Source organism: Mastacembelus armatus, chromosome 8, assembly GCF_900324485.2.
Source record: "Mastacembelus armatus chromosome 8, fMasArm1.2, whole genome shotgun sequence".
Classification (NCBI taxonomy): domain Eukaryota; kingdom Metazoa; phylum Chordata; class Actinopteri; order Synbranchiformes; family Mastacembelidae; genus Mastacembelus; species Mastacembelus armatus.
This window is the reverse complement of record NC_046640.1, coordinates 22,896,695-22,914,439: the sequence shown is the minus strand read 5'-3', so window position 1 is coordinate 22,914,439 and position 17,745 is coordinate 22,896,695. Positions and strand designations below refer to the sequence as shown.

At 48.4% G+C, this 17,745-nt stretch overlaps 2 protein-coding genes across 5 annotated transcripts; both read right to left on the bottom strand.

The window, feature by feature from the left end:
- Positions 1-253: 253 nt before the first annotated feature.
- On the bottom strand, positions 254-6,632 carry LOC113140307 (properdin-like). 2 transcript variants are annotated; one of them, XM_026324134.1, is made up of 12 exons: positions 6,382-6,632; positions 5,449-5,596; positions 4,661-4,799; positions 3,962-4,125; positions 3,479-3,643; positions 3,196-3,399; positions 2,939-3,106; positions 2,631-2,822; positions 2,186-2,359; positions 1,432-1,629; positions 1,065-1,176; positions 254-759 (listed from the first exon to the last, which is right to left on the bottom strand). In XM_026324134.1, exons 2-12 carry the CDS (start codon positions 5,498-5,500, stop codon positions 633-635), a joined length of 1,695 nt encoding a protein of 564 aa, XP_026179919.1. In that variant the 5' UTR covers positions 5,501-5,596; positions 6,382-6,632; the 3' UTR covers positions 254-632. The 2 variants fall into 2 exon arrangements, with proteins under 2 accessions (XP_026179919.1, XP_026179920.1); XM_026324135.1 differs by lacking the exons at positions 3,962-4,125; positions 6,382-6,632 and having other exon boundaries at positions 5,449-5,869.
- An 813-nt stretch (positions 6,633-7,445) lies between these two features.
- On the bottom strand, positions 7,446-17,506 carry LOC113140851 (suppressor of cytokine signaling 7-like). Of its 3 annotated transcripts, XM_026324907.2 has the most exons (10): positions 15,216-17,501; positions 13,958-14,019; positions 13,093-13,197; positions 12,438-12,572; positions 11,931-12,070; positions 11,654-11,822; positions 11,393-11,521; positions 11,085-11,220; positions 10,414-10,554; positions 7,446-9,923 (listed from the first exon to the last, which is right to left on the bottom strand). In XM_026324907.2, the coding sequence occupies exons 1-9, from the start codon at positions 17,027-17,029 to the stop codon at positions 10,434-10,436; spliced, it is 2,811 nt and encodes a 936-aa protein (XP_026180692.1). In that variant the 5' UTR covers positions 17,030-17,501; the 3' UTR covers positions 7,446-9,923; positions 10,414-10,433. The 3 variants fall into 3 exon arrangements, with proteins under 3 accessions (XP_026180692.1, XP_026180693.1, XP_026180695.1); XM_026324908.2 differs by lacking the exon at positions 13,093-13,197 and having other exon boundaries at positions 15,216-17,500; XM_026324910.2 differs by lacking the exons at positions 7,446-9,923; positions 10,414-10,554 and having other exon boundaries at positions 11,142-11,283; positions 15,216-17,506.
- Positions 17,507-17,745: the final 239 nt, after the last annotated feature.

Here is a 17,745-nt window from a genome sequence, read left to right as displayed (position 1 = left end):
TCGAGCTGGTTTGGTGTCAAATGGACAGAAAAGTGAAAACACATTTATGGGAAGTTCTGCAACAGTGTTGGAAAGAACATGATGATTGCGATCATTACAGAAAGAAAACCTGCAGCTTTAAATGCTGATTGATGCTGATTATTAAATGAATAATATACTAATGTTGAAACAGTTTTTCATAGCTCTGTATCTGCAAACAGCTTTGAGTCAAAAATTTGGATTAAAGTTTGTAATTAAAAATGATTCCATGATAATTTGTTCTATGCTTTAATTTCAGAACAAGCCTATGAGACATGAAACTGCTTAAATTTCAACAAAAGCTGAAAAATGTTCTAAAACTGGCAGCGTATATTTATCACTACTGTAACTTAGGATTGTACATAAAAAGATGATTAAACCAGGAGTTTCCACCCGTGTGTTCTGTGACCTCTAATAAAAAAACTAAATCAGCTCTGTGTCCGTGTTTCATCCACCGTCGAGACGTTTCCCTTCTAAACATTTCAATTGTCCGGCACAACCCAAAGTAAAATTAAAGGTGAAAGAAAAGTCCAAAACCTGAAGGCAGATTTTTGAATTTCTTCTGGGCAATTTCAAGGTACGTGAATGTTGCTAGAGGCACTGGTGAACACAGTTTAGGGGCAGGGGGGAATGTTGAGGCAGGGCTGACTCTCCACCTTCTGTTCAGTGGGCAGAGGACCACAGTCTGCAGTCGGCTTCCCGAAGAACGTCGCCTTCTCCTTCTGACGACCGATGGTGGGGCTGCAACACAGAACGGACGGCGTGAAACCAGGGTGAGTCCCCGGCATGGATCTGATGAATTTAAGCATCTGATACTGATCGGTCTCACTTAAACACATACAAACATTATTGACAAAGATAAGCAGTGGCCCAAACCTGGGGTGTTTGGGACTTTTAAGCCTGTCAATGGTGATACTGGACCTCATCTCGTCTCTTACATGGAAGCTTCATTTATTCATCGAATTTGTTTCTCTGGTTTTTGATCCACACCAACATTTCTTAGATATTTAGATTTTTTAATGTTGAAATTTAAACTGTGAACTGACCTGTATCCGCTGTAATCAGGTTTACAGTGTTTCTTTCTGGCACGTCTGGAGTTTTTTCCACAGGGAGGTCTACACAAAGTCCACGGTTCCCAGTTTTCCCAGACGCCCTTCACTGCAACACACACAAACAGAAACATGTGACTGGTTTCAGGCCATTTCAGCTCCGGAGGCTGAGAGTGACGGTCGCTTCATAATGATCTCTGCTCTGTTCCCACTGCTCCTCCAGCTTCTCAACATCTGGAGCTTAGGGAAAGGTCAGGGTCAGGTAAAGGTGAGGGCCAGGGTAAAGGTCAGGGTCAGGTAAAGGTGAGGGCCAGGGTAAAGGTCAGGGTCAGGTAAAGGTCAGGGTCAGGTAAAGGTCACCCACAGTAACATCCGTTGACATCGTAGCAGACCCGTGTTTCTGTCAGGGACTCTCCAGTGCAGATGGATCCGTTATGAGCTCGATAGAGACACTCTCGCTGTCGAGTCTGACGGCCGCCCAGCTGCTTACAGTTAATGTTTCTCTCACCAAACGGGAATTTACACGTGTTCCACTGCGACCACTCCGACCACATGCCGTCCACTGCAAACGCACACAAGCACAGAAAAATCCAAAAAATCAAAAATAAATATTGGTCAGTATTTGACAAAATATATTTAACTAGAGACAAATATCAATAAAGCCTCCAAACCATTGGTGCTAAAAACAAATAGTGAAACAGTAAAATAGCTGCTTAGATGAATATTGTCATCAAAATGCAACAGAAGAAAATCAATAGACATTTAAATAAATTGTAAACTACATGGAAAATGTGAGAAATGATCAGAAAAGACATCAATAAAATCTGTCAAACATTTGAAAGGTATCTGAGTTTCCAGCTCAGTGCTGGTGGTTGGTCTACTTCGACCTGGGCTCGTCAGAAACTTTCACTTCGTTGTGTTTGAGGTAGAATTTTAACTGGATCAGGCTGTTTTCACTTTGTCATTATTGGTTATTGATTGAAGGCTGGTGGACACAAATGGGGATATGAAATATTTAAATTGAATTCTTTCTGAAGAGACCAGATGGAAAACAGTACAAAATTATTATGCTGCTGTCATTGGCTGCCTTATTGGTTGATTTTAAATCAGTGACGCACCTGGACAGTGGACGCTGGTCGTACAGATCCTCGTTCGACGTCCGTCTCCAGAACATGGCCGTCCGCCATGTTTGGGGGCGGGGCTGTCACATGGCCTGACTGACACCTCGAGCCCCACCCCACAGGTAACAGAACAGGGAGTGAAGTCGGACCAGGAGCCCCAGCCTCCGTCCACTGATGGAGCGAGAGAGAAAGGCAGGAAGTCACCTGTGGCCACTTCTTGAAGAAGCTGTACCTGCAGTACTGTCTCTACAGGACACCTGGCTGACTCAAAAATGTTTCTTGATATGTGACTGTTTTCGCAGGAACCAAATATGATATGAACGTAGAACCATTTGTTTGGCCATGAGTCACATCAGTCAACAGTAGAACCTCAGCCTGAACATCATCACACAATAAACTGCCCAATAAACATTATGACAAACAGGTAGACACACAGGTGTACCTGTGCAGTGAGGTAGGTGGTTGCAGTTCTCTGTCTGACTGTCATCACCCTGGCAACCTCTTCCAGGAGGGCTGGACGAAGGGGCGGGGTTAGAACAGGACCGCTGGCGAGTCCTGACGGGAACTCGGCCATCTGGGATACAGGACGAGGAACACTCTCCCCAGTTGGACCAACCAGACCAGAACCCGTCCACTGTCAGAGAGGAACAGAGATGGAGTCAGTCACCTGTGATGCAGGTGTCACTGTTGACGCCACAGGTAAAGTTTCCTGACTGATGTTTTCTGTTCGGAGGGAGACGTTTCTGTTACCAGGACACGGACTCCGACAGACGCTGGCCTGAGTGCTCATTCCATCGCAGAATCGACCGCCATATTTAGGAGGGGGACTTTCACATGTCCTGAACGACAGCTGAAGCCCCTCCCCACAGGTGACAGAGCAAGGTTGAGGTGGGGACCACGCCCCCCAGCTGCCGTCCACTGCAAAAACAATTAATCAGAGAGCACCCATTTAAGACTCTACCGGGTGCTGTTCACCTGATCAGTTCATCAATCAAGACATTTCTCACCTGGACAGTTGGGCAGCTCACTACAGTCCTGGACCTGGATGCCGTCTCCAGGACAACGATCACCGGGTGGCTCTGTGTCACTGGATGGGGCGGGGCTAGAGCAGGAGCGATTTCGCACTCTGGAGGGGACTTTGCCATGCTGATCATCAATACACGAACCAGAACACTGAGACCAACTGGACCAACTGGTCCAACCACCATGGACTAAGAGGCAGACAGGTGAAGAGTGTCAGACAGGTCACCTGGACATGTAGACAGACAGGTACATTGACAGACAGATCACCTGGACAGGTGTGTGTTGGACAGTTCTCTCTCTCTTCTGACGGACCGCTGCAGGCCGAGAGACACTCAGGAGGGCTGGAGCAGATTCTCTCTCTCTTCCTGACTCCACCTTCTCCACAGGTGACTGAGCAGGATGACCAGGCGAGCCACAAGCCCCACCCCTTTGCTATGCACACACAGAAACACACACAGTCAACTTCAACATGGATGTGCTTAATGTGACATGCTGCCAGTTTGGCCCCAGTTTGTCAACTGGTCTGTGACGTCATTATTCAACCAGTAAAAGGTCCAACAGTAACAAGCTGCTAACATGTCTCACCTATCGTCACAGAGTGAGACAGAACAAATGGATTCCTTTGCACTCTGGGACAGCAGTCCAGTTACTGTGGCCTAGTCGAGCTTTGACTGTACTTCGACTTTACTGAGCACGTAAACGGACTGAGTGTGAGTGTGTGTGTGTGTGTGTGTGTGTGTGTGCGTGCACCGTCACAGCAGACGCCGCTGCATGGCTCCGTCTGCAGTTTCTCCTCGATCTTGTCACACTGTGATTGGCCGATGCCAAAACACATCCTGTGCCTCTGTCTCACCCCCTCCCCACACAGGACGCTACACTGAGACCATGGCGACCAGGGAGACCACACCAGGGGACTGGGCGCACACGCACACGCGCACACACGCACGCGCACACACACACACACACACACACGCACACACACACACACGCACACACACACACACACACACACACACACACACACACACACACACACACACACACACACACACACACACACACACACAGGTGTGACTGGTATATCGTTCACTTCACATATTTCACATCAAACATGGCTGAGTTTTGTTTAGTGGCCTTCAACAGACACCCCTTCCCCTTGACAAGCTCAGGTCCTGGCTCGACAGAAGTCAGTGAACAGGTCAAGGCTGGAACCTGGACTGCCGGGAGCTGCACAGACAACGAGCTGGGACAGACTGTCAGGTCTGAGGTAAAACAGCTGCAGAGGATTTTACTGTTTTAAAAGCTGGTGTGACCTTTACCTCAAACACAAGCTGACTTTAACTGAAGTTAGGACCAGGTTTAGGTTAAGGGGCTGGGGGATGTATGTGAGTCCGTGTCTTCATAGAGATAGTAGAACACATCTGTGTGTGTGTGTGTGTGTGTACTGACCCACAGGACTGACACACTCCGTCGGTCGACCTGTAGCTGTAGTGAGGGTTCTGACAGCAGTCGTCTTCATCCACTTCCCCGAGCTCGTCATCACACTGACCCGAGGTCCAGTCGAAACGTGCAAAACACTGCACAGAGGCTGTTGGCACAGCTGTGTTACAGCAGGATTTCGACACAGGGGCCCGTCTGTTTCCAGTAAAACTCTTGTGTGTGTTTCACAATTTTCAAGCAAACATCCACTGAACTTATTTACAAACGTGAACCTGTTTGTTTTTGTGGAAATGAACATTTTCAGTGAAAAACAGTTTCATGTTTTGCTGCACTGCTCATGCAACTAACTTTATTTTAGTTTGAGTTTATTCTCTGCAAGTCGCTCATTTTTTCTTATATTGGTGTTTTAATCAGACAAACATAACTCGTGTAGTATATATGTAATGTCTACATGTGTATTTATATTCTCGTTATTTCAACTCATTTCACCACGTTCCTTTATTACGGTTAACAAACTGTTACCTCATAACACAAAGACAGAACAGGAATCTTCGTATTTCCCGACCTGCTTGAGCTTCAGCAGAAACATTAGGCTGAGAACTGAACCAGCATTTTATGAGCGCAAACAAACAACAAGCCTCATGTCCAGATTTACAGAAACTCATCCCCAGCAGGGAGGACGACCGTAATGACTTGGAGTCTGATCTTCAACAAAAACTGTTAAAATCTGTGCAGTGGTTTTTCAGACGTCTGCCAGTCAACAAAGATGGAAAGAAAAGGTTCACATTCAGACTCACCTGAACGCTCCACAGAGACCAGCAGCAGAACCAGGAGCAGCAGAACCTCCATCCTCCTGCACAGACCTGGTGTTCACTTTCTGTTTCCCCCGGACTTGTGTTTGCAGCCCCGATCGTCCCTCTGACCCTGGGTCTGTTTGTCTTAGCCCTGCTGGAGGCAGTAAATCATCAAGGCTCCACACTGGCTGTGTTAAGGTAGTTTAGGGTCAAAGGTGCAGAGTCCGGATCAATCTGCAGTGAGTGAGTGTGAAGCAAGTTTGTGCGTCTTAGTGAGCAAATGCAGATTTTCATGTAAAGTTCATCGACCTCCACACTGACCTTCACACGGTTCAACAGCTGATCATACACAACACACCTCAGTCACCAACTGTCCACTGCTGCCACTAAGTGCTAACAACACACACGTTTTCTTTAAGGTCTCCTGTGAATCCAAAGCTGCTTTTGTCATGGTCTTATAAAACATGTCCCCGGTGACTTTTTTCAAACTATATTGTCAGTAACATTATTTTTCGTTTTACTATTTTGAACGTGTCATGGGTCTAACTGATAAAACCATTCATGCAGTGTGTGTTAGAAAGTATTAATGCAGCAGGCAAATACAGCAGAGTGTGTGTGTGTGTGTGCTCTGTGTAGAACTACAATTATACAGTAAACTTCTTAGTGCAATATGTAAATTGTAAACATTTACGAATATGCAATAATCATCTGGAAGCTCTTCATATTTATTTTAGGGCTGGGAGGCGTCATGTCGATTAATTACAGGAACATTAAAATAGTAAATACTGAAGCTTCTTTGTCAGATTTTAACTTCTGGAACTGCTCTGACGTGTCAATTTAACATCATCTTAAAACAGTAATTGTAATAATCATTAATTTTAGTAATTTCAGTAGTTCAGACTATTTAAAATTAAGACCTTATTTCTATAAACCAACCTGAAACAGAACCAGGGCAGAGGTCGGGCTGTGGCGGTGAACAGGCCGCTGGATGAAGCCGTTGTCCGCTCAGACGTCGGTCCAGCACCACGTGAACCTGGAGCTTTCCGCACAGAGTTAATATGTCCATCGATTCAGTTCAAACACAAATAAACAAACCTGGTGTCTCCAACCTGTCGCCTGTGCAGGTACTTCAACTACTTTCGTACCATCCCTACAGCTGGTAACGGACTAAACTGCACATGCGTCCACATTATGGCGGGAACACGAAGCGGCACCAGCTTCTAGCAATCACCTGCACAGGTGTTTCACGGAATTATGTGCTAAGTTCACGACTCCATGAGATGCTGCCAGTTGTTAAGGGTGCGAAGGCCTCGTCCTCCACGTCCGAGCCTGAAACATTTTTCATTAGCCTCCCTAAACACAGACGGTTTTTCTAGAACCAGTTTTTAGTACCCTGGCCAGCCAGACTCTTTTTCGATTCTATAGAGAAAATTATCCAGAATCTCATGGGTGAGATCAATTTCATTGCAGCGTGGTCGCAGAGTAAACCAATCAGAGAAATGAAGGATGCGGCACGTGCAGTAGAGACACTAGTGAATAACTGTTGTGATTTTTGTTGTAAAAACATGAGAACATGGTGTTATCACCTGTTCTGTTCATATTTTTGAACAGAGTAAACAACAAAAGCCAGTTGTAGAAAGATTCGCGGACTTGGGACTGACACTGAGAAACGTTACCAACGAGTCAGTGTGTGCAAGGCTTGTCTGAATCTGATTGGACGACTGGAGAGTAAAGCCCGCCCCACTGCAGATAAATGGCTGCGATTGGCCCGGCTCATTTGAGGCCGGAGGAAGAGCCTCTCCATGGCAGGGGGTCCAGACCCACATGCTTTCGCTAAGAAAGGACTGGGTCTGACTGACTGAATGTGTTTTCTCTGCAGCTTCAATGAACAGAAGCAGTTCAAGCTAAGTGAACGTTCATGATCTGAAAATGATCTGATCATATACCTGAAAAGTCTGATGCCAGTGGTTTGATATGACACATTCAGCCTAAACAACAAATCCCACCCACACTGTTTTATTAACAGGTGCTTGCACAGAAATGACCTTTGCACCAAAGATGACAGATTATCACACCAGTGTTCCTCCTCACCAAAAATAACATTTCACATTTCATCTCGTAGCCACAGCAGGTCTCCAGTCCTTCAGTGTGCAGTGTCAACACATGTCCCCCACCCCCCTTCACTGTTTTGACATCATGGAAGTGTCCCAGTGTTCCCAGTTTCTGCTGGGACAGAAGTCACTCAGGGCCAGTGTCTGAATAAGTCCAGGCCTTCCAAACATCTGCCTGTTCCAGTGAATTGTTTGGCTCTTCACATCGTAGTTCAGTAGTCGTCACGGTAAAACCGTCGCCACCTTCTTTTTTTAATTTTTGGTAACGTTGCCGCAACAGTCAGTGCGGCCTGTCGCCTCTGGGGTCCGGGATTTTCACCAACGCGGAGCAGTACTTTTTAGTGTGTACATGGCAGATCCTTGGCAAACACAGTGTGAACAAAATTAACATGAGGCAAAATCTGAATTGACTCATTTTTCTGCACCAGTTTATTCCTGTTCATTATGTTTAAGTCGTGTCCCAGAAATTTCAAAAGATGCTACAAAAACCGATATGAAGTTTTTAGGTTTGTGCTGTTTCAGGACTCAGACTACAGGGTCGAGGTGCTGCATGAGACCCAAACCCAGTCCAAACCAGCATCTCTCAGAGCCAAACCCTTCCTGGCACCTGAAGCTGTATTTGATTCCTTTCATCCATTACTGACTGCTGGCTCTCCAGGTCAGGTGGCTCAACATGTTTCAAAGTGCTTGTCGGCATCTGAGACCTCCGACGTCAGAATAGTTCAAACAATCATTCATCTCTGAAAAACTCGGCTTTACCTGACTTGGCCCTAAAAATATGGACTTGCTAAAAAAAAAATCTGAAACAAACCCGAGTGTAGCGCTGCAGTCTGGCTAACAGAATAATAACATGCCAACTACATGCACAGAACCCGGCTATTCCAGCACTATGATAATGAGGGTTCTGAGTGATCCTCTTAGAACAGTAGTCTTTGCATTAGATGACTTTAAATAGCTTGGCTAATGCTCACTAGCAGGAGCAAAGTCAGATCTGGTTTCTGTCAGTACCGTTTTATTAGACGTGATCCTCGTCACTGAGACTCAACTCAGGTTCACTTAAACTCAAAACTCAGACCCATGTCTTCCAAACCCACAACGCCCGATCCAACAAAGCCCACTGAATGGAGGCAGCTTTGGTCAGACCCAGAAGACAAACACGTTTTGTGCAACAAAAAAAAGCACAAACCACATTTCTCTTGTCGGGACTTGTCAGAGCCGGGTGAGTTAACAGAACTTTAACACAGGACAACTAAAACTTTTTTAACATTTAGCATCTGATCAATAATCTAGGCCAAAATGCTACTGAACAAGAAAAAAAAAAAGTTCTTCACTTTAGAAACAGCAGGTGACAACACAGTCTCATTACAAGACCCATGTAGTTCTGGAGCTTTGGAGCCGATCACTTGATCTTCTTCACTGGGTAGTTTGCACGGGTGGAAGTGCAGAAGCTCAGATTTTGTTTTATCAGACCAGTTTGAGGTCGTCATCATCATCAGGTGAACTTCAACATGGACAAGGTCTGAGCAAACATTTCTTAGAGCAGAAACGCTGCAGTAGGTGTTACCTGATGATGCTAAAAGCTTGATGAGATTATTTTGTCAGCTGCTGTTCCAGAGGCAAAGACGCCTGAACATCGACGTTTAGCCAACATGGCTTAAAGTGCTTAAAGGAGAAACATCTACTGCTCCATGACTGAAAACTCCAGAACAGCCAGTAAAGGACCTTGTGGTGAGGTGGTTTTGCAGCTGCTCCGTAAATCATTGAGCATACAATCCCTGGTTTCAGTTTAGCTTCACAAAACCCCAACATGTCTCAGACGTGAGTCACTGGCGAGGCCTTTTTCAGTCCACATTCAGACCAGATGCAGTTTTGGGAGAAATTGATACCTTTACCAATAGGTGGTTAATTTACCAAAACAAATACCTACTGTTCACCAACAGGTGTAGAACTGATCACTTTGGTCTCTGATTCTTCTCAGGTGCTGAGAATTCAAGCTCAAGCGTGTGAGTTGAGAAAGGCCTCCAGTGTTGTGTAGGTTCTGCCCGTGTTGGAAGGTCAAGGATCCGAGAGGCGACAGGATGCTTGTCCTCACACTGACGTTGCTGTTTAGCGATTTTAGCATAATCGCTAACGCTTATGCCTCCTGTAGTTTGGCTGCTCAGTGATGACATCAGAAAGGGGCGGGGTCTCCACATCCCCTGTCCCTCCCCCTGTTGACTCCCTATGAACCAATTAGAGAGCCTGGAGAAGGGTGGATCATCTGAAACCCGCCCGGAAACAACTGAGTGGAGGGAGCTGATTGGCTGCGGTCTGTGAGTCCAGTTTGAGTGTGAGCTGGTCGAGTGTCCGAAAAACAGAAGAAAAGAACTGAAGGGGAAAGAGAAAACAAGCCGAAGGATCAACTTCATGCTAAGATCTTACAAATATTCTATTTTTAAATATGCAGTTCTCTTTCTTCATGAGAATGAGCTTTCATGTCTGGGCTATTGCTGCATTCATGTCGTAATATTTGAACCGTAATTATGCTGAGTCTGTGCTGCCTTTGTCTTCTAGCTCAGTGACTTTCAGACTAGTCACCCTGATCCAGTGATCCACATCTGTGATAAATGTCAAATTCACATCTACTTCAGAAAAGTTCCTAAATTCCCTATTCTTTCTACGTTCTCCACTGACCACGGCACAAACCTGCTTCTGTTCTTCTGCTCTGTCCAACACATCAAATGTCCCGTCTACTCAAAATGCTCAAATGTGAAGGATCTGAAAGTGTCTGATGTAAAGGTCCAGACTGGTCCTGATGAAAACCTGTCCTATAAACCCCAGTGACTGAACGCTGTGCTGACACGTTAAAGCGACTCACTTGTCTCTCAGGTTCTGATGCTACGTTTGGGACTCGACGCCCGACTGGCTGTTCTGCTCCGGCGCTCGGTCCTGCAGCGTCGGGCTGATCTCTTCCTCTGGGTCGTAGTAATAAAACTTCCGCAGGTAGGCGATCAGAGGCCTGAAGAGAGCCAGGACAAACGGGCCAGAATCACGAGTCAACACTTGTTTTCAGTAAATTAAATTTTTTGACTTTACCATTGGTTGGACCATCTTAGGTTCATCAGTGAACCTGAGCCGTTTACACGTCAATAAAAAGTGGAAAATGCAGCTGAGCTATTAATATTAACGCGGCTCTTTAGAGACTACTGACATCTAGTGGACACACACGGACCCTGACATCACATGTTCCATCTCTCAGCCCAATTATAGTAGAAGTGACAAACCACACTTCCAGACTAAATTCTAGCAATTAATGAACATTAGCAGAAGAAAATAGTCCAGAATGTTGCTGAAGGGTTCTTGGTGATGATGGGACGATCCTCGACCTACAGGGAGCAGACTGAGCCATGAACGGAACCAAACCAACTGGTTATGTGATGCCAGAAAAGCGAGGCCTTGCGTGTCACGGATCACATTTTCATGTGACCTGGACCTGCTCTCTCTGGTCGATGGAGTCACAGTAAGATCGGAACTCATTAGTGTACTCACGTGGGCAGCGGCAGCTCCTGGATGTGGTCTATACGGACCAGTTGCCGGATGCAGAAACGACAGAGATGCTGCAGAGATTTAACGCTGCTGAACCTGGAAACCGGATACAGGAGCTGGACCGGTGTTGGGGGCAGACCTGAAGACAACATTACACAGGTGACCTTTTTCAAGACATCATTCCAACATCACTGTCACAGAGCTGCAATTAGACACAAAATGTTCTGTAACAGTGACGCAGACCAACAGGTGAAGACAGGTGAGATCACAGACAGGCAAACGCAGAGACAGGTGATTGGTTGCTTGGTTACCAGGGACTCTGGACCGCAGGAAGTAGAGGAACTTTCCATTCTTGGAGTGCATGATGGCTCTTTCTATGAACTCCACCACAGAGTGACAGCGATCTTCAAACTTGGGATGACACCAGAGACTGAAGGTTCCTACAGGAGCAGAAAATCACCAAGACCAGCTGAAAGTGTGTCTGTTACAAACTGGATCAGTGGTAGAAGAAGGGTAAACACCAGTAGCGACCAGTAACCCTGGTTTACCCACAATAACCCAGTGTGTGGTACCTCTGTAGTGCTCCATGCGGGTGTGGTGTGTGACTCCCTGCGACCTGAAGCTCAGGCTCAGGATGTATCGAGGGTCTGAACTGTCCCGAACCAGAAACGATCCGTCCGGTTTCCCCTTCAGCTTCATCTCTGCATCCTCCCAGTTCATCGGCCCCCAGTACCATCCGCACTGGAAAGACACAAACACACCCTGTAACACAGCCCCTGCAGGAAAATGGTTCCAGGGCTTAAAAATAAATAGTTTTTAGAAAGTACAGCATCTTTTCTAGGAGTTAACCTTCTCAAGCTCTCTGAGGCTGGTGGCGAAGCTGCTGGCATCAGGCCGACTGAGTGGGCAACGGGGGGCAAGTCGGGGCGGGGGGTGGTGGCCATCAGGACGCAGAGGGACTGGCCTTGGTAAACCTCTCAGAAAGGTGTCTGGTCAGCACACAACATACACATCTGTTAGTCAGGTTTCACACATTTCACACGTGTCATCACAAAGGTAGATACTAACTGCTGGTTGTTAATGAGAGGCTTTCTAGTCCTGATCCAGAACCTGTGGAATCCCTCAGGGTAGCATGCTGGGACCTGTATATTATTTACCCAGTGGTCAGTTTATTAGGAACCACTGTGACAGACCCAGTCAGTTTATTAGGAACCTCTGTGGCAGACCCAGTCAGTTTATTAGGAACTCCTATGTCAGACCCAGTAGGGTTATCAGGAACCTCTGTGTCAGACCTTGTCAGTTCATAAGGAACACCTGTCGGACTGTTTGTGTGTGTGTGTGTGGGGAGGGGGTTACCGTTAAGGCTCAGGCTGTGTTGAATGGTGCTGATAGAGGGTGGCAGGGCCAATGGTCGGGGGGGCAGAGACTGCATCGATGCCCCTACACTGCGCTCCATGAAGGGACCCTGTTGCTGAGGAGGACCAAAATCTTCTGTAGATGACGAGAGAAAAACACCTGGGTAAGATTCACCTGAGACACCAAAGCTGTGTCCACGTCACAGCTGCTGTTTGGACCCTGATGTTCCCACAGTGTGAACAGACCAAACCAGATGGTCTCAGATCAGATCTGGGCCACCTGCATACGTGGTCCTAGATCCGATTCCTATCCAATGTGCGAGTGTTTGAATTCCATCAGAACGGTCAGATCAGAATCCACGTGGTCGTTTTAACGTCTCCCTCCTCCGCACATATCGCCTGTCGCCATCATGATCTAAACATTTGCTGTTAAAATTCTTCACAAACAGCGGACCAGAAAAAGAACTGACAAAGTCTGCCCTGCATCACTGTCAGTGCGCTGCTGCCTGTTTCTTGTCCACTGCTCATGATTTTAAAGACATCAGTGAGTGATTTGAGATGTTAGGCTGTTTAAATAAAGTTTGACTCCACAGGACAACACACAGACATGGAAGAAGTAAAAACAGAAAGTGAAATTAGAAGAAGAAGTAAAGTACCGAGCAGACTGAGGCTCCGTCTGGGCGGGGGAGGGGGAGTCGGGGGGTGGAGAGAGTTCCCCCCCCTCCGAGAAATATCCACATCTACCAGAGACACCGTCTCACCTGGACGCACACACACACACGCACACACACACACACACACACAGAGGTATACAACACACACACAGGAAGACAGTGTTAGAGAAATGTGGAAGGTTAGTTTCACATGAGAATAAGAAAAAGAAGAAGAATGAGGAAGAGAAAATCGTACTTCAAACAGGTGAGGACACATTTAGAACCACAGCACCTACTCGCAGAAAAAGGTTGGAAGTGACCTGCTGTCTGTGTGCAGAGATATCCCCCTCCCCCTCATGTCTCATGGGGGCGTGGCTTATTGAAAAAAGAAAAAGAGCGGCTTGACCTGGTCGAATCAGCACATCCTGGCTCAGTCCGCTGCACATTTACTGAGCCAGGATGAAAAGGTGGAGCTCTGTCAAAGCAGGTGTAGACAGACAGGTATCCCTTCTCACTGTTCTTAACACAAAATTACTGAGGCAAAAATGGAAAAGACTCGTGCAGCAGCTTCTTATGGAAACATATGAAGAAACACATATGTTTAATATAATAAAACTGAAATTATAATGAAACAGAGAAAAAAGCCTGGCAGACTAACATGTCGGTTAGTCCATAAATGTACAATTAATAACCAACACTCCACTGAAACGTCATAATTAATGACTTCCTGTCATTAGCACGTTGCCTTAAATGTTACTCAGCACATTTATCAGGAAGATACATTACATTAAATTCTATTTATCTATTATTTTATCTATTTCGATTCCTAAAATGTGATATTTGTATTCCATCTTATCTGTGGACTCACCGGTGAACGCAGGAGTGAAGGGCACCGGAGAGAAGGCGCTGTTGGGCCGGGACACCTGCAGCCTGATGGAGACCAACACAAACACCAGAGTTACTGCAGATCTGAAAGCAGCAGTTTCTGTACAGAAGTAAAACCAGTGGACACTCATGACTTCAGAGTAATGTTGAAATGTGACGTGTGGAAGTGTTTGTTTGACAGGACGCAGCGTTTCCACACAGCAAACATGTTCATGAACTACCAACAGCTGAAACTTTTCCACTGCGTGGTCCCGGCTCATCCCGGCTTAACGCTTTTGGGTTTTTTGCTACCTCCTGTGTCGGGTTCCGACCGAGCCGAGACGACACTAAACACTGATGTGACGACAACGCTGCAGACTGCTGACTGGACTAATGATGATTCACTGTGGTTACAGGTGCGGATTAAATCAGATAAATATAAATACATGTAGAGACGGCTTTGTTTCCATGGTTACCAGTGTGCGCCAAATTATTAGTGAGTAGTGACATCACAGTCTCACCTGACCAGGTGGCCACACCCCCCACACTTTTACCTGTTGCTACAGAGACCAGCATCAGTGCTGGACTCAGGAAGCGTCATCTGTCACTATGGCGATGCCTCACCTGAGCAGATGAGGCTTATCGCCATGACTACAGTTACAAAATAAAGTGTTGCTGTTTTATTTCGACCTGGGAGCGGGGGGGGTGGACAAAATAACAGGAACGCCTCAACGCACTGCATCACACAGCACTGGGCTCTGAGCGGTTCAGTTCTGTGTAATGCTCCTGCCTCCCGGTGCACGGAACATCTCATGATTATTGACATTATTCATTGATCAGTTACAGAACTGATTGATCTCTTTGTCTTTGCAGTTTATTTTTTCTGCCCACAACTGAAAATGTTACAGTTGTAAAACTTCACCAGCCAGAATGAAACTTCTAGAGACTCAGTTTAATTCAAACTCAGAAAATCAGAAGCTGAAATCAGAGAATGATCCATTAATCGATCAAACAGCTGCAGATTGATCATTAGCTCAGTCCGTCTCTGAATCTTTACTTTTACCAATCGGGTGAAGTAAATTCACTGATCATGTAAATAATCAATATCAGCACACATCAAATTGTCTGAAGTTATTTTGTGCCCCTCCTCCAGGGTCAGTCCATTGATTGTAATTGATCAGTCTATCGGTAACTAAAATGATCTGTAAGTCAGAAAGGAAAGCCTCAGTCCATCCTAACCCGACCCCCCCAAAGGCTCTTACCTGCTGCTGTCCTGCTCTGCGTTGCTGCAGGTGGACCCCCACACATCCAGCAGACTCCCTCCAGACGAGGTGGATGACGCCAGGGATGGCCTCTTATCCAGTAACCCCCCCGATCCCCCGCTGGAGCTCTTGGTTCTGAACAGCTTGCTGAGTCGGACTTTCAGGGACCCCCCTTTCCTCGACTTCCCCCGCTGCGTCTTCTCCCCCTGCTTCCCTCCTCCCACCTCCCCCTCCAGAACCACCAGGGGGGAGGCGGACCGTCCTGCTCCCCCTGAAGCCACACCAAGTTTGGGGGTGGTGGCACGGCTCTGGGGCTGAGAACGGGACTGGTGCTGATACTGCGGGCAGGGACTCAGGTCTGAGTTGGAGGACAGGAGGGGGTCAGTGGAGACTGGGAGAGTGCTGAGGACTGCTGCAGCCTGGGGGGCCTGCGGGCAGACTGGGCTGTACAGGCAGGGTGTGGTGGCGCTGCTGATGGGGGTGTGGGGGTCCACGCAGGGGCCATGAGACACTGCAGTCCCCAGGACGGCCAACGAGGACCGGCAGCTTTGATCGGTGCAGACCCCCGCCTCCTCCGCCAATCGGTGGACCTGCCGCATCAGACCACTCAGGGTCCCACTGGAGAACACAGGCCCCGCACCGTCAAACGCCCCCCCTCCACTGACTCCTCCCACCCTCTCTCCTTTGTCAACATCCCCCATGTCCGTGCCATCCCTGCCCGCCTGCCCCCCCAGTCCTCCCACCTCCTCAGACCCAAGACCTTCCAGGACCAGCAAGGCATCGCTGGTGTCGCTTGGGTCCTCGCCAGGCCCAATACCACCCGTCCCTGAGGCCAGGACGATGTGGCATGAGCACCGAGGAAGCGGGAGCACCATCTCCTCGTCCCCACCTCCTCCACCATCCTCCCTTCCCTCACCCAGCTGCCCCAGCCTTTGGGCCAGAGCCAGAACTGTATCATCGCATCTAGCAGAACGGTTCTTCCTGGGCTCCAGCAGGCCCAGGCGCAGGGCTTGGTCCAGCAGGCCCTGGGGCCATTTAGTCAGTCGGTCAGTTAGCAAACGATGTCGATGGCACAAGACAGACCTGGGCTCAGAGTCCAGAGCTGGGACACCCAGCTGGGGAGTCTGGGACCCGTCTGACCCTTTGGACAGTCTGAGGACCGGGTGCCACTGGAGCTGCAGCTGTTGCGACTGCAGGCTTTCCTCTACAGAGGGGATGCAGTGCGAGTTTTGGTCCTTCCCCCCACCAGGCCCAGGACCAGCTGTTGTGCCACCAGGGCCAGTTCCTGATCCAGAATCCAGCTGTTGTTTCTGTCTCTCTGTTCCTTCCTGGAGGAACCCTGGGGGCGGTTGCTCCAACCCGCACTCCAGGATCCGGTCTCCGGACCGCAGCAGGTTCTGAAACACCATCAGCTGCGCCCTCGACCCGTGCCCCCCCGAGCCGTGCGGCACCGGGAAGTCCACGAACCGCTGGGCCGCTACGGCAAAGTCCTCGGGCGGCGGAGGTGACAGCGGCGCCTCGGAGCTCGGCGGGGCCTGCGTCAACACCAGCCCGCCGTCCAGCTCGCCTTTCCCGGGGAGCGGAGAGCTGTAGTGCGGGGAGGCCGAGCCGAGGCCTGCCGAGGGGCCGCTGGGGTCCAGATCAAACCCACCGCTGATGCCGCCGCCGTGGTGTCCCAGCACGGCTTTAACGGGGCCGAACCCACCGCCTCCGGACATCAGGTCTTCGGGCTCGTCCAGCCGGTCGTACTCGGCCGCGGAGACGAGCCGCATCAGGACGAAGTCCGGGGACATTTCTTGCTGCGCGTCGTTCATGCTAACAGGCTAACGAGCTAACAGGCTAACGCTAGCTGCGGCTACACGGGCTCCGTCTTACATAACACCCCGACAAACAAACAGCTAACGGCGGCTAGCTGCTGCATCGTCCCCGCTGAGCTAACCTGACAGTCCCGACAGAGCACCGAGCGACAGCCATGAAAAGTCCGGACCAGTTCGTGACGATGACGGCTCCGCTCAACGACGCCAAAACACGAACAGACATGAGAAACCGCCCGGTGCCGCCGCTTGGTACCGTTAGCTCCCCGTTAGCCTCCTACCGACTCTCACAACACGGATGTGATGATGCGGGGTGGGGTGGGGGGGGGGCGGCTGCGCAGCGGCGGGATCAATAATCGATCAGTTCTGATTGATCAACGGAGGCTTGTGCGTTGTAAACACTCCCCGGTACCGGAGAATGTCCGTTTCTAACAGCTCCCCGTTAATTAAACACCTGTCACACCTGTCGGTGACATCAGCTGCTTCCCTCCTCAGAGCTGATCGATGAACTCGTGGTGTTGTTGGTTTGCATTGTTGTTATATTTGTGTTGGTGCTTGTGTATTTGTTTGGGTCAGGGGGGAACAGTTCATGGAACAGAGGTGATATATTTTATTTTTAGAGTTTCCTTCTTGACCTGCAGGACGTAAAATATTTTTAACACAAGATCCACTCCCTTTCCTCTGGGCAGAGTTTAACCCTGAGCTGAGGGAAACTC

Coding starts and splice junctions, on each gene's coding strand:
- LOC113140307 (XM_026324134.1), bottom strand. CDS start 5,500: ATGGAGGTTCTGCTGCTCCTGGTTCTGCTGCTGGTCTCTGTGGAGCGT. Junction 4,800..5,448: donor GGTCTCTGTGGAGCGTTCAG/GTGAGTCTGAAT, acceptor CTGTGCCAACAG/CCTCTGTGCAGTGTTTTGCA. Junction 2,823..2,938: donor CTGTCGGAGTCCGTGTCCTG/GTAACAGAAACG, acceptor CCTCTCTGACAG/TGGACGGGTTCTGGTCTGGT.
- LOC113140851 (XM_026324907.2), bottom strand. CDS start 17,029: ATGAACGACGCGCAGCAAGAAATGTCCCCGGACTTCGTCCTGATGCGG. Junction 14,020..15,215: donor GCAGAGCAGGACAGCAGCAG/GTAAGAGCCTTT, acceptor GGTCTCCATCAG/GCTGCAGGTGTCCCGGCCCA. Junction 11,221..11,392: donor CCTGCGGTCCAGAGTCCCTG/GTAACCAAGCAA, acceptor TGTTGTCTTCAG/GTCTGCCCCCAACACCGGTC.